At 48.7% G+C, this 16,280-nt stretch overlaps 1 protein-coding gene across 1 annotated transcript in view; it reads left to right on the forward strand.

Annotated features, from left to right (window-relative positions):
• The window catches only part of LOC122813606 (calcium-activated chloride channel regulator 1-like), a gene marked incomplete at its 3' end in the record, with an annotated part of 1,902,671 nt that overhangs the window by 763,287 nt on the left and 1,123,104 nt on the right, over nt 1-16,280 (forward strand). Inside the window, 1 exon segment of the mRNA XM_044086018.1 lies at nt 1,475-1,583. Within this exon segment, the coding sequence (XP_043941953.1) occupies nt 1,475-1,583 (109 nt within the window).

The raw sequence follows: 16,280 nt of genomic DNA on the forward strand, positions 1-16,280 counted from the left end.
GAAACATGTGGGTTGATCTCATTAGAATGTTTGGGATCAGGACTGTGTTATTTGAGTTGAGGGTTAATTAAAAAGTGAGTTTTCCTTTTAGGTACTACATTGTTTTTTTAAAAATATCCAGACAATTAACTAGGTTTTTAGCAATGTTATCATGCGTATATTTTTATAGTTGCATATATATTTATTGTATTTGTGTTATTATGTGGTTGCTGGGGTTCGCTTACATATTTAAATATATTCTTTGGGTTGTTATTATAGTGTGTTCTGCTTCATGAAGGGCTATGTGCTTTGAAGTTTTTTAATCAATTTATTCCTTTCTAATTTATATTGATGTATTCAATTACGTAATTATTTAATTGCCTATTTGTTGCTTGATGGGGCAGCTTGGGTATATATACTGTGTGTCTTGGTGTGTTACTTGTTCTGATGAAGTCCAAACCAGTTATGGACAAAAGTACTTAACGTTTTTGAGCAAAGGTTCCACAGTTTAGCACATTCTGATCTTGGGGCATTTCCTTTTGCTTTGTTAAGTTCTTAGTTTGTTTTAGTGTAACGTTTTTGTTTTCAGAACTTTACAATATATTCACAGTAAAAAAATTCTGTATGGGAATAAAATTATAACAGTTCTAAAAATAATTAAAATATATGTAGCTGAAGGGTTACTGGAACAAAATATGGAATAAAGCCAGACAAATTATTTCACTTATTACTAGAAATAAGCAGCCTAAATGGAAAGAGCAGGCTGAAATCATCCAGAAGTACACTATGGATTACTAAAAAGAAAGACTGAATGATGACACCATGGCTCAGAGGAATAAAGTCAAGATTGTTTCACACATGACCTGGGTTCTGTTAGGAACCAGGACACTGTATAGGGGGCTAATGAAGCATGATGATGTTGGTAAGCTCAGCATTTGAGAAGGGAGTGGTCTTAGTTCTACAGCTTGAGTGCCACCTGGAGAAAGGGTAAGAAGTACAGTGTCATGCATAGGGACCATGGCAGTGTGAGCCTCAGCTAAGGAGTGCATGTACTGCAGTACAGCAGCAGCATGAGTGAGCAGAATTGTGCAGCCACATTTTCAGTGTAGCAAGGCATTGCACCATGTGTGCTGATCAACAAAATGGAGGGTGAAGCCTCACAAAATCCAAACAAATACAGATAATTGCCTATCACCAGTCAACTGTTGTTTTCACAAGCAGCATGCTATGGAGAACATTATTTTAACCATAAAATGTACAAGTAATCTTAGTATCTTATGTAGATAGTAGGACATAGTATTTTTTAGATTTTTTTTGTCTTGTCTCAATAGTGTAAGGGTTAATACTATTTTTGCACGATTTTGATGTTTTGTTCTTAATGTAAAGCACAAAAGTTTTCAACCATCTTAACATTTTTTTTATGAAAAAATATTATACTGGTAATAAGGGCACATTAACATATAGTAATGTAGTGTGTTTTATAAACTCTCCTTAGGAAATGTGCTGGTCCATGAATGGGCTCACCTTCGATGGGGAGTATTTGATGAATATAATGCAGACAAACCATTCTACATATCTAAAACCAGAAAGATTGAAGCAACCAGGTTATCATGACATACTATATTGTGATTAAGTTCTGAATGTTTGCTCATTTGTACTGAAGAATAAGAAAAGAAACATGTTACCTTAAGTTCACCATCAGTCTTTTAAACTGAGTTGTATCACACTGTTGTTCAATAGTTATGTTTTTGAAATGTGAATATAGTGGCACAGTAAGGTGTACATATAACATAATGTGGTTCTCCATAAAACAGTTATAATGTGATATTTCTGCCAATTACTTATAGGTACTGCTCACCTCCAGAATCATCAAGGTAGGAACAGTGGTACATATGAGGAGTTGTTATCTGCAATGCAAGTGACCCAGGTTAACTCAGTGATATGAGACTAGATGCCTAACTGGGTGGTTTAGATGATGACTTGAGAGGACTCAGGCAACTATTTCTCCTTTATGGGGATTCAGGGTATTTGTGCTGGCTGGCAGTATTTCTGTAGGGGCTAATGGGTTTATGGTGGGCAGTTAATTACAAATGCTCCCATCTGCAGACAGATGTTTGTAGCATGTCATGCACTGGGGAAGGAGAACTAAATGTTATAAGCAAAAAGGTGCCTAACCCTGCACTGTAACAGCATTCTACTATCCAGTGCTACATGGAATAAATACATCAAAGTGGCAAAAAAATAAAAAGAAAGGAAAAAAAAAAGCTAAGGGACCATCTATTAAGACATCTTACTAACTCCAGGTATTATTTTACTGTTTCACCTAGTGCCTGCACTTGCAGATGTGTAGCAAGTTGAACAACTCACCAAAAGTATTAAGAAGTGTTAAACTTGGGGGGCAGCATGGCTTTAACGCACTGTGGGCTGACTGATGTAATCAGACCAGTTTGGTGGCAAGTGATGGGCTGTGCTATTTGCTGAATGAGCAGTGCACAAGAGGTTACATGTAAGGTAAGCTACTAAGTGTTCTGTGCTAACATAGACTGATCTAAAAAGGGATGATATTTCACTTGCAAGAGGGTGAGAATGTCAAAAGTCTCCAATTTATAGAAATAGTCCATGTTCTGTTCGCATAAAATGCATCCTATTGTTTGTGTTACAAATTGTTACATGAACAAATGTAGTACACAGAGTATTTACTCTGTATTTACATCTAACCAGCGGTAATTCCAAAAATGACTAAGAAAATGCTAGGATGTTTTAAAGCTAGTGGCCCAGATCTACACAATACATTCATAGATACATAGATGTTTACTAGGGTAACAACCACAAGGGGCTTTTTAAGCCTAACCATGCATCCCACATCTCTGACAAGTTCTGATACCCTTGATAAGTGTAAGCATGGGCTTGGGAGATGAAACATTTATAAGCAGGGGCCTGGGAGAAGAACCATTTACAGGTTGTCTGTGTCCATCAGAGACATAGGTGCCAAACCAGGGATGAATTTCCTGCTCCCCATCCAATTGCCCAAGTTGCACTTGAATTGAGTTAGCAAGGAACTCTGCTTCACATGGCTGGGGAGCTTGTTCCAGAGATGGGGTAGTCTCTGGGATACATACTTGTCTCTCCAGCAGGTCCTATTGATATCACAGATGAGGTTTAAGTAATTCTGGTGCTGTTTTGTGGATATGCAGGAGGTCCATCAGAGTGGAGTCTGATGTTGCCCTGTATGCCAGGCATAGATCTCCTCTCAAAAGTCTGTAGGAGACAGAATATAGGGATAGGGCCTTGAGGTGGTCTGCATAGGACATTTTATTTATGTCCTGTATTCTTTTAGTGAGGAAACTTTGTGGATGTTCCAGTTGTTGCATATGCCTGGTTAGGTACATACCAAATGGGAAATTTTACTTAATGATAGGTCTGATGAATGCTAAAAACAGTGTAACAATGACTTCCTTTGATTTAGATGCCATACCTTTGTTTATAAGTTGTGCAGCAAAGAATGATTTCCTCAATACTGTAGACATGTGATAGTCAAAGGTTAGATTACTCTCTATGTGTGTCCCTAAGTTCTTGACTACTGGGTCAGCGCTAACGGGTGAGTTGTCACTATGATAGTTACAAGGGGTGGATGACTTCCTGAAGGATACTATTATGCATTTCTTGGCATTTAGTTTTAGTCTATGGCTCTGACACCAGTTGTTTGCCTATGCCAGCCCTTCCTGGAAAACATTTGTGTCGGTGTAGGATTCAATGACAGCTCCTAAATTGCAATCATCTGCAAATTCAGTCAGCCAGAGACCACTGACATTGGCCTTGACATCAGAGAAGTCAATGCCAAAATTAAGAGGTCCAAGGACCGATCCCTTAGGGACTCCACTTGTGACTGCCCTCTTTGTAGAGGTGGACTCCCCAGATCTAACTTCCTAGTTGGTTATCTCGTGGTTGACATATGAGTTTGTTCCTAACCTCCTGAGTTTGTCAACTATGCCCGAGTGGCTTATTTTGTCACATGCCTGCCAGGTCAAGGTAAGCAGTGTGAACCATTTTGCCCTCATCCATTGCTTTGGTGATCTTCTCAAAGAAGTCCACCAGGTTGAGTAGGCATGACCTGACCTTGACGAAACCAAACTGGGTTGGGTCTAGTGTCTGGAGGGTTACTATATCACTACTGATCATTTCCATGACAATTCTTTCCATGGCTTTACATATAAGATCAGTGAGACTCATGGGTTTATAGTTTCCAGGGACTGTAGATGGCCCAGCTTTGTGCAGAGAGAGGATTGTTGCTGCTCTCCATTCATGTGGCAGGAAGCCTGTTTGGATGCTACAGTTAAATAGCAATTCCAGAAGTCCTAATAGGTCATGTTTCCTGCTATTTAGAAGGCATCCTGGGATATTGTCTGGGCCCACTGATGCAGTGTTCTTGGCCTTAGAGAGAGAGAGAGCATTAAGGACCTGTTCCCTAGTGATAGCAGGGGGAGTTATATTTGATGATATATACTGAGGGAAGGTTGAGGGGGAGAGAGAGGTAAAGTTGGAGCTGAATTTATCGGCCAGTAGGTTTACTATATCTTCTGGCTCAGTATAGGTGGCTCCATTTATAATGAGCTCTGCACACAATTGTGTATTGTCTTTATGGTTGCAGACATAGCTAAAGAATGCCTTGTGGTTGTCCTTGGCCTGTGAGGCCAAATTTACCCAAATTTGGCTTTGGTAGACTTTATTTGTCCTCTGAGTTGTTTGTTTAGTTTGATGAGAGTGTTTTTATCCTACTGGGTGCTGAACCTCCTAACTTTTGCCAAGATTTTCTTCCTCCTGTTATACAACCTATTAATTTTGTGATTCCACCAGGGTGGCTTGTTTTTTGAGTTAGTTCTTTACTTCTTCCTGGTGAGTATAGCTGCCTCAATGCAGCTATTAACATGCTTGTACAGGGTTTCTGTGAACAGTTCTGCATAGGCAGCAGTATTCTCAGGGTGTACGGGGGCTTGAACTTTTGCCAGGTTATCACTTAATTGCAGGAGGTTAGCCTTAGAGTAGTTCCTGAATATTCCAGGTTTAGCTGGGAGTCCAGGTTTTATTTTTACTTCAAAGGAGACCATTTTGTGGTCTAACCTTACCAGGGAAGACATTACAGTAGGGGCTGTGTAGCACTCTCTCATATTAGTGAGGACCAGATCCAGTATGGTTTCACCCTGGTTGGTGTACTGACTATCCGGTCCAGGGAGTTTGTGTTTACAAAATCCAGTAATCTCTGTGCCTGTACATTTGGTGTCATATAGGATTTCTAGTTAATAGTGGGGTAATTAAAGTTGCCCATGAATATGGTATTGGGTTGGATGGTGAGTGTTTCTAATAAGTTTAAATACATGGTATGGGTATTCTGGGTCATAGACAGGGACATATAGCTTGCAATGAAGTGATATTGGATTTTGCCTATGGTGATTTGTACATGGAGCAGCTCAAGTGCATTGTCCTATTTGATCAGCCTTGAGGTATTTTATTTTTGATGTAAATAGAGACAGCTCTACCTTTAGTCCCTGTCTGTATAGTAGCTGGTCTAAATATGTGGAAGGCATTATAACCTTGCACTGCTGGTGTGCTCCCTGTGGCTTTAAACCATGTCTTAGTGACTGCACGTATGTCAGCATTCTCTAGGGTGAAGACAGCTTCTAGGGAGTGGAGTTTTTTTTTTTATTTTAGACTACTCCAATGGCATGGAATTCATAGTTTGGAGGTCAGATTGTAAGACTACAGTATTAGTAGTGCATTATTTCTGAACAAATTATCTTCTGCTACAGACTTCAATAATTCTAAGTCCATATGACAAGTTATGACTTTAGTGTTATATCTGACTATATTAACACTAAATAGAGGCAGCTCATGATAGTGGGTTGCAGGGCTGCAGCCTCACTCAACTAAAATCACTAAGTTCATAGTTTATCAATGCAGTTTTTTAAACTTTTTTGTTATTCTTCAGCCTTACTGGCAGAAACTAAGAAAATCACTTTTTATATCACTGTTTCTTGTTTATAGTCCTGAGCAAAACAGTCATGTGAGAGTACTTCTTTATATGGCAAAACCTCTGAAGCATTATTCACTGGGCTGCTTTCTGCACACCCTAGTAAATATCATACCCCAATATTGTACTCCTGGCTGTCACAACCATGTACCATTTTACTTTTATCTCCATCCCTTTATCATTTACACAGTTTGAAGTTCAAATGGGCTGCAAGTGATAGCAGCCATGCAAATAAAATATAGGCTAAGTAGCTTGCCAGTCAGTTTCTCATCACCCTGCCTCCTAAAGTGACATGGTTGTTTGGATTATCGCTAGAGATCAGCTAACAAATCAAAACTATGTTATCTTCATGATGTGTGTACTCTTGCATATACTGAATTCAAGAATGCGATGTGGAAGAAGTTATACATGTTACAGTGCAAGGCACCAAAGATTATTTAGTTCATTCTAATTCAGACATTGTTCATTCAGGAAGGTAAGTAAAATCAAATTTCTGTGGACCTTATAAGTAAATGACAAGGCCTTCTTTATTGGTGGTCCTGAGGCAGAATCTGTATACATTTAACTGACACAGAAAAACATGCTGTAGTTTTGAATATTAAGTATTTATTTAACTGCATTTTAGGTGGCTTTAGACATGGAAGGAATTTTGTTACACATATATCTATAACTATCTATCCTGATATAAAGTATTCACACACACACACACACACACACACACACACACACACACACACACACACACACACACACACACACACACACACACACACACACGTGCGCGCACACACACACCACACACACACACACACACACACACACACACACATATATGCATACATATATATATATATATATATATATATATATATATATATATATATATATATATACTGTATTTCTTTCTAAATAAGACCTAACCAGAGTAAGGCTTAGCATGGTTTTTCCAGGGTGTTCATGATATAAGCCCTACACCAAAAATAAGCCCCAGTTCCAATTCTTACTGTAACCTAATCATCACGCACACTTGACGATTGAGATCCTTGGCCCATAAACCCACGCAGGTGTTCTTTGATCGGTCAAAGTACAGACAACGCGCGGTAAGTGTGCGCTCATGGTGACGAGCAGCTGTGGTAGTGCATTCTCTTCATAACTGGTGCCATTTTGTGTTGTCACTCCCGTCGCTTAAGTCTTCAATTAACCCCCCCCCCAGACAAGATGAGTGCAAAAAGAAAGAGCTAATCTGTCGAGTACAAGAAAGGAATCATGGAGGACTCCCATGGAAAGAACCTGACGGCTTTCTGTAAAGAGAAGAAGTTAGATCTCCGAATGGTCTGAAAATGGTGAGCAGCGTACGTTAACCTCAGTCAACAGGCAGATGAAGGAAATGCTAAGAAGTATAAGCGTGGATCAGGTCGGCAACTATTATTTCATGAGCTTGAAGACATCATCTGTGAGTGGATTGTTAACAGGAGAGCAAAGGCTTTGGTTGTGTGCAGGGCTGATATTCAAGCATTTGCCCTTGCAATAGCATCACAGTTGGAAATATCCCCAGAAGAATTCAAAGCATCACGACATTGGCTGGATGGCTTCCTTCAGTGATATGAACTGTTTCTAAGAAGATCAACAACACTGTTCAAGCTGGAAGATACTGAAGTTATTAAACATGCACTTGTGTTCAAGTCCTTTGTTGATGGCATTGACTTTTCTAAATTCCAAGCCTCAAACATGATTGCTATGGATGAAACTGCAGTGTTTATGGGCCAGGGATCTCAAACAACAATTGATCAGACGGGTGCCTTGTCAATCTACATTCCCTCCACTGGTTACAAAAGTGTATGTGTTACCTGTATTTTGGCAATTCATCTAGATGGAAAGAAAGCCCCTCCTCTAATCATTAGTAAGGGCAAGAAAGATAAGATTGAAAATGTTTCATGCATTTACATTCTTGAAACCAAAAACCTGGTGCACACAAGCAGTTATAAGGAAGTGGGTCAATGTAATGCTGCTACTTGTTTTGCGAGAAGGCGAAAGAGGTCTGCTAGTCTGGGATTCAACCAGCACTCACCACTCTAAAGAAATGAAGAAATTCCTAGCACGGAGGAGAATAGATCAAATAATGATTCCCGCAGGAATGACTGCCTATCTCCAGACTCTTGATACTGCAATAAATAAGCCATTCAAGGACCATTTGCACATGAATGACTACATTGAAAATAGAATGGAGAGAAATCAGCATGGAAACTTAAATCACTGACAGCTGTGTTGCGAATGCACTACAAGCAGGCTACTTGGACAAGCAGTGCTCATTTAAGGAGAGCTCTATTGCTAGACATGACCGACTGAGGCCAATGGTGCTACAGGAAATGGAGTCACAAGAAATTCAGGCCGAAATTCGGGGGTTGGACACTTGTGACAATGTCCCAGAAGAAGATGACATGACTTTATTTGAATAACTGTGAAAGCCAAGGTGCAGATATTCTGGAGATGAAATGTTTGTTGCACTGTTTATGTAGAATTCTCACACAACTGTCAACCCATTATTAGAACTGTTGTCCAATAATAGAAAAGTACAAAATAAATGTCAATTTGTGTACATGAATAAATGTTGATTTTTGTACATGAAGAAATGTTGATTTGTGTTCATTAATTATTGTCAATTTTTGTACATGAATAACTGAGAAAAGCTAGATTGTTGTACGTTGCAGGTAAATAAGGCATCTCCTGATAATAAGCCCTAATGCACATTTCGCCGGGAGAAAGAATATAAGACCCGGTCTTATTTTTGGGGAAATATTGCACGAGCAGCAAAACATCACCCGGGCCTGGGACCTGGACTCTGACGGGAGACCCCATCGTCCATTAAATCTGGAGGCTGCCTAACCGTGCTGTGTCTCATGGCCCTCAGAGCCTGTCAGGGGGGGTCTCCATCTGATCCCGGCACTTTCACAGAACTCCCCTCGGCCGCCGAGGGGCAGGTCCAATGTCATCAGGACTTCTGAGCCCCCCTCCTTTCTGGTCCAGAACACCATGGTCCCAGTCTTCCCGCATATCCCCTGCAGGCTGCCTAACTGTGCTGTGTCTCCATGCCCTGGATGCCTCTCAGCAGGACCTCCCTCTGATCCCTGCCACCTTCTTGGATCTCCCCTCGGCCATCGAGGGGCAGGCCCGGTCTCATTGGGGCTTCCGAGCCCCCTCCTTTCCAGTCCAGAGCCATTCTAAGGACTTTACTACATTTCGGGTATGCAGTCCCGTAACGGCTGAGGATGGAACCATCACACCTTCCTGGCAGGAGAGCTCCATGCCTGGATGCCTTACGCTGCTCTCCCCCTCCAACTTCCGCAGTGGTGGACTCACCATCCTAGCTCACCTGAGAAGGAGAGCTCCTGGTCCAGTGGCTTTCCAGAGGACAATCCCCTGAAACTTCTGAACCACCGTGGGGGGTGCGCTCTTGGCTCGCTCGCACTCAGGGGGGAGCGATCCAGGTCCGGGAGCTTTCCACCACTCTCCCCTTCTGACTTCCACAGGGGGACTCACCCACCGACTTCACCCAGGAAGGAGAGCTGCTTGTCCTGCAGCTTTCCGCAGGATGACTCCCTGAAACTTTCGAACCACCGGGGGGGGGGGCGTGGTCTCGGCTCCCTCAGTCTCAAAGGGCAGCGCTCCAGGTCTGGGAGCCTTATGCCACTTTCCCCCTCCAATCTGGTCCAGAGCACCACAGTCCACCTCTCCCGCATATCCCCTGGAGCCTGCCTAACCGGGCCGTGTTTCTGAGCCCTTGTGGATTCTCACCGGGACCTCCCTCCATTTTTGGCTGACCTCACAGAACTCCCGTCGGCTGCCAACCAGCAACCACGACCTAGTTGGAACTTCCGCGTCCCCCTCCTTTCCTGACCAGATTCACACAAGGGACTTTGCTGCATTTTGCGAACGCCATCCAGTACTGGCTGCAGATGGAATCCTCACACCTCCCTGGCAGGAGCGCTCCATGCCCGGGTGCCTTACGCCACACTCTCCCTCCGACTTCCGCAGGGGCAGACTCACTCTCCTAGCTCACCCATGAAGGAGAGATCCTGGTCCCAGGCTTTCCGCAGGACAATGCCCTGACACTTCCAAACCACCAGGGGCATGCTGTCAGTGCCCTCGCATCCAGGGGGGAGCACTCCATGCCCAGGAGCCTTCTGCCACTCTCCCCTTACAACTTCTACAGGGGCAGACTCACCTGGGAAGGAGAGCTCCTGGTCCCGCGGCTTTCCGCAGGATGATCCCCTGAAACTTCTGAACTGGGGGGGCATGGTCTTGGCGTCCTTGCACCCAGGGGGGAGTGCTTTATGCCCGAGTGCCTTCTGCCGCTCTCCCCTTCTGACTTCCACAGGGGGGACTCACCCACCAAGTTCACACAGGAAGGAAAGCTCCTGGTCCTCAGCTTTCTGCAGGACAATCCCCTGAAACTTTCAAACCACCGAGGGGTGCACTCTTGGCGCTCTCACACCCAGGGGGGAGTGCTCCATGCCTGGGACCCTTCCACCCCTCTCCCCTCCAATCCGGTCCAGAACACCACGGTCCACCTCTCCCGCATATCCCCTGCAGGCTGCCTAACTGGGTCGTGTCTCTGATCCCTCGCGGCCTCTTACCAGGAATTCCCTCCATTTTTGGACGACCTTGCAGAACTCCCCTCGGCCATCGACCAGCAGTTGCGACCTCATCGGGACTTCCGCATCCTCCTCCTTTCCTGTCCAGATACATGAGATGGACTTTGCCGCATTTCGCGGCCGCCATCCCGACTGGGGACAGAACCCTCACACTTCCCTGGCAGGAGTGCTCCATGCCTGGATGCCTTACACTGCTCTCCCCTTCTGACTTCCACAGGGGCGGACTCACCCTCGTAGCTCACCCGGGAAGAAGAACTCCTGGTCCCGCGGCTTTCTGCAGGATGATCCCCTGACACTTCCGATCAACCGGGGGCCACACTCTTGGCACCCTCGCACCCAGTAGGGAGTGTCCATGCCTGGGAGCCTTCTGCCACTCTCCCCTTCTGACTTCCACAGGGGTGGACTCACCCACCGAGTTCACACAAGAAAGAGAGCTCCTGGTCCTGCAGCTTTCTGCAGGACAATCCCCTGACACTTCTGAACCACCAGGGGGCATGCTGTCAGCACCTTCACACCCAGAGGAGAGTGCTCCATGCCTGGGCACCTTCCGTCGCTTTCCCCTTCCTACTTCCACAGGGGGGACTCACCCACCAACTTCACATGGGAAGGAGAGCTCCTGGTCCTGAGGCTTTCCGCAGGATGATTCCCTGAAACTTCCAAACCACCGAGGGCATGCTCTCGGTGCCCTCACACCCATTGGGGAGCACTCCATGCCCAGGCACCTTACACCACTCTCCCCCTCCAATCCGGTCCAGAGCACAACAGTCCACCTCTCTGACATATCCCCTGCAGGCTGCCTAACCGGGCCGTGTCTCTGAGCCCTCGGGGCCTCTCACTGGGACCTCCCTCCATTTTTAAATGGCCTCACAGAACTCCCCTCAGCTGCCGACTAGCAGCCACGACCTCATCGGGACTTCCGCGTCCCCCTCCTTTCCCAACCAGATTCATGTGAGGGACTTTGGCACATATCGCGGATGCCATCCCATACCGGCCGGGGATGGAACCCTCACACCTCCCTGGCATGAGCACTCTATGCCCGGACACCTTACGCCACTCTCCCCTTCCGACTTCCATAGGGACGGACGCACCCACCAACTTCACCTGGGAAGGAGAGCTCCTGGTCCAGTGGCTTTCCGCAGGATGATCTCTTGAAACATCTGAATCACTGGAGGGCACACTTTCAGTACCCTGGCACTCAGGGGGGAGCACTCCATGCCTGGGCGCCTTATGCCACTCTCCCCTTCCAACTTCCACAGAGGAGACTCACCCACCAACTTCACCCAGGAAGGAGTACTCCTGATCCTGCAGCTTTCTGCAGGACGATCCCCTGACACTTCCAAACCACTGGGGGGCATGCTCTCGGCTCCCTCACACCCAAGGGGGAGCGCTCCATGCCCGGGTGCCTTACGCCACTCTCCCCTTTCAACTTCCACAGGGGGGACTCACCCACCGGGTTAACCCGAGAAGGAGAGCTCCTAGTCCTGAGGCTTTCCGCAGGACAATCCCCTGAAACATCTGAACCAATGGGGGGGCATGTTCTCAGCACCCTCACACCCAGGGGGAAGTGCTCTATGCCCGTGAGCCTTCTGCCGCTCTCCCCCTCCAATGCGGTCCAGAGCACCACAGTCCAACTCTCCCGCATATCCCCTGCAGGCTGCCTAACCAGGACATGTCTCCGAGCCCTTGTGGCCTCTCACCGTACCTCCCTCCATTGTTGACCTACCTCGCAGAACTCCCCTTGGCCGCCAAGTGGTAACCGCGACCTCATCGGGACTTCCCTGTCCCCCTCCTTTCCCATCCAGATACACGCGAGAGACATTGCCACATTTCGCAGATGCCGACCTGTACCAGCTGGGGACAGAATCCTCACAACTCTCTGGCAGGAGCGCACCATGCATGGGTACCTTATTATGCTCTCCCCCTCCGACCTCCACAGCGGCGGACTCACCCTCCTAGTTTAACCGGGAAGTAGAGCTCCTGGTCCTGTGGCTTTCTGCAAGACGATCCCCTGACACTTCTGAACCACCAGGGGCCTGCTTTTTGCACCCTTACACTCAGGGGGGAGCACTCCATGCCTGGGAGCCTTCCACCGCTCTTCCCTTCCGACTTCCACAGGGGCAGACTCACCCACCGACTTCACCTGGGAAGGAGAGCTCCTGGTCCTGCGGCTTTCCGCAGGATGATTCCCTGAAACTTCCAAACCACTGGGGGCACGCTGCCAGCTCCCTCGCACCCAGGGGGAGCACTCCATGCCTGGGAGCCTTACACCACTTTCCCCTTCTGACTTCCACAGTGGGGACTCACCCACCGAATACACCCAGGAAGGAGAGCTCCTGGTCCTGTGGCTTTCAGCAGGATGATCCCCTGAAACTTCTGAACCACCATGGGGTGAGCTCTTGGCATCCTCGCACCCAGGGGGAATGCTCCATACCCTGGAACCTTACCCCGCTCTCCCCCTCCAATCCAGTCCAAAGCACCACAGTCCACCTCTCCCACATATCCCCTGCAGGCTGCCTAACCGAGCCGTGTCTCCGAGCCCTCAAGGCCTCTCACTGGGACCTCCCTCCATTTTTGGCTGACCTTGTAGAACTCCATTTGGCCGCCGACTGGCAGCCATGACCTCATCGGGACTTCTGCATCCCCCTCCTTTCCCAACCAGATTAATGCAAGGGACTTTGGTGCATTTTGTGGATGCCATCCCGTACCGGCCGGGGATGGAACCCTCACACCTCCCTGGCATGAGCGCTCTATGCCCAGACACCTTACACCACTCTCCCCTTCTGACTTCCGCAGGGGTGGACTCACCCACCGACTTTACCCGGGAAGGAGAGCTCCTGGTCCCGTGGCTTTCCACAGGATGATCTCCTGAAACTTCTGAACCACTGGAGGGCATGCTTTCACACCCTGGCACCCAAGGGGAGTGATCCATGCCCTGGTGCCTTATGCCACTCTCCCTTTCTGACTTCCACAGGGGGGACACACCCACCAACCTCACCTGGGAAGGAGTACTCCTGATCCTGCAGCTTTTTGCAGGATGATCCCCTGACACTTCCGAACCACCGGGGGGCACGCTCTCAGCTCTCTCACATCCAGGGGGAAGTGTTGCATGCCCGGGCACCTTACGCCGCTCTCCCCTTCCGACTTCCACAGGGGGGACTCACCCACGACTTCATCCAGGAAGGAGAGCTCCTGGTCCTGTGGTCTTCCATAGGACGAACCTCTAACACTTCTGGACCACCAAGGGGGCATGCTGTCAGCACCTTCACACCCAGGGGGGAGTGCTGCATGTCCGGACACCTTACACCACTCTCCCCTTCTGGACTGCCACAGGGCTGGATACCCCCTCCGGGCTTCCACTTCCATCTGGGCGGGAGCGTTCTTTTCCTGGATTGCATATCTCCTGAAGGCTGCCTAACCATGCCGTGTCCCCATGCCCACTGAGCCTCTCAGGGTGACCTCCCTCCGATCCTGGCTGACCTCACAGAACTCCACTCAGCCACCGAGGGGCAGCCGTGCTCCCATTGGGACTTCTGCTCCCTCCCTTCCCATCCAGAGCATTCTGGGGACTTTGCCACATTTCAAGGGATGCCGTCCCATACCACACAAGGACGGACCCCACACACCTGCCTGGAAGGAGCACTCCTGGTCCCGCGGCCTTCCACCGGACACTCCCTTGAGGACTTCCATCGGGGGCTCCGGCTGACCCCCCTCAACTGGGCAGGAGCACTCCTGGCCCTGCAACCTTGAGCCTGATGCTCCCTTGGGGGCACAACCCGAACCCTCACACCCAGGAGGGAGCACTCCATGCCTGGATGCCTTACACCACTCTCCCCTTCCTGACTGCCACAGGGCCGGACACCCCCTCTGGGCTTCCACTTCCATCCAGGTGGGAGCGTTCTTTTCCCAGATTGCATATCTTCAGGAGGCTGCCTAACCATGCCGTGTCCCCATGCCCACTGAGCCTCTCAGGGGAGCCTCCCTCCGATCCTGGCTGTCCTCACAGAACTCCACTTGGCCACCAAGGGGCAGCCGTGCTCCCATCGAGACTTCTGCAACCCCCTCCTTTCCCATCCAGAGCATTCTGGGGACTTTGCCACATTTCAAGGGATGCCGTCCCATACCGCATGAGGATGGACCCCTCACACCTGCCTGGAAGGAGCACTCCTGGTCCCGTGGCCTTCCATCGGACACTTCCTTGAGGACTTCCATCAGGGCCTCTGCCTGACCCCCTTCAGCTGGGCAGGAGCACTCCTGGCCCTGCAACCTTGAGCCAGACTCTTCCTTGGGGTGCAATCCAGACTCTCGCACCCAGGAGGGAGCGCTCCATGCCCGGATGCCTTACGCCGCTCTCACCTTCCAGAATTCCACAGGGCCAGACACCCCCTCCGGGCTTCCACTTCTACCTGGGTGGGAGTGCTCTTTTCCCAGGTTACATCACTCCTGGAGACTGCCAAATCATAATGTGTCAACCCTGCTCTCAGAGCCCCACTGGGGAGCTTCCCACCAATCCTTCCAGCCTTGTGGAACTCTGCTGGGCCATGACGCCTCAGCCAGACCCTCATCCAGACTTCCATGATGCCAGTTCTCCCCTTTGCCCTCCATCTAGGGCTTCCAAACTCACACAGGACATGGCCCCTGGTCTCCGCATCTCGGCCCATTTCATCTTGCGCCTCTGACTTACTCCTCTGCGGCACCAGGTGCTGACAAATTTTCTTCACTTAGAGTCTTCTATCTCCTCCCCCCTTGTCTCCTGAGTGGTGCTGTTTGCAGTGTGGCATCCCCACAGTGTTGGGTGAAGGACTGATGGCTGACCTGGCACCTGCAGATGGTATCAGTTGCAAGATGACACGGCGGCCATATCTCTGCACCTCTAGTGGTTGGGGGGATGGGATCCCGGATCTGGTTTCCCCAGATAGAACTTTGCTCTTTCCCAGCAGACACACACTGGCCACTGGGTCACCCCCTCCAGGGATAAATTTAAGCCCGATGATGCAATCTTCAGCTCCATTTGTGCCAGCAGGTTTTCCGGCTATCTGGATAGAGGCTTGGAGGGTGCCGAGTGAGGGGTGTGACCAGGGACCTCCTCCCGCAGGGGACGCTCTTCTGCCGGGTTGTACCCAGACCAAGCTCCCACCATCCCCCAGCCGGATCTGGTTATACCAGATAGACCTCTGCTCTCTCCCAGGAGACACGCACCTGCCACCAGGTCACCCCTCCAGGGACGACCCTTAAGCCCGAAGATGCAATCTACAGCCCCATCCATGCCAGCTGGGATTCCAGCTATCTGGACAGAGGCTCGGAGGGTGCGGAGCGAGGGGTGCAACCAGGGACCTTCTCCTGCAGGGGATGCTCATCTGCCGGGTTGCGCCTGGACCATGCTCCCTCCACCCCCCCAGGCAGACCCCATTCCCGCCACCGAGGAACAAAGTCCCACTGTCTATCTGGACAAATGGGGGAGGGTAGGCCCAGCCGGCCTGAGACAGGTCCCCCTCCCTGTGAGGGCACTTAGACTGTCCCCCTGCCTGCAACAAAAGCTTGGCTCGAGGGCTGACTTTCACTAGATCGCAGCTTTTTGCTGCTCTGCTAATTATGACACCCTGACCCAGAATCAGGTCGTCTGTGAA

This window comes from Protopterus annectens, chromosome 10.part0, assembly GCF_019279795.1.
Source record: "Protopterus annectens isolate FY-2018-M chromosome 10.part0, PAN1.0, whole genome shotgun sequence".
Classification (NCBI taxonomy): Eukaryota; Metazoa; Chordata; order Ceratodontiformes; family Protopteridae; genus Protopterus; species Protopterus annectens.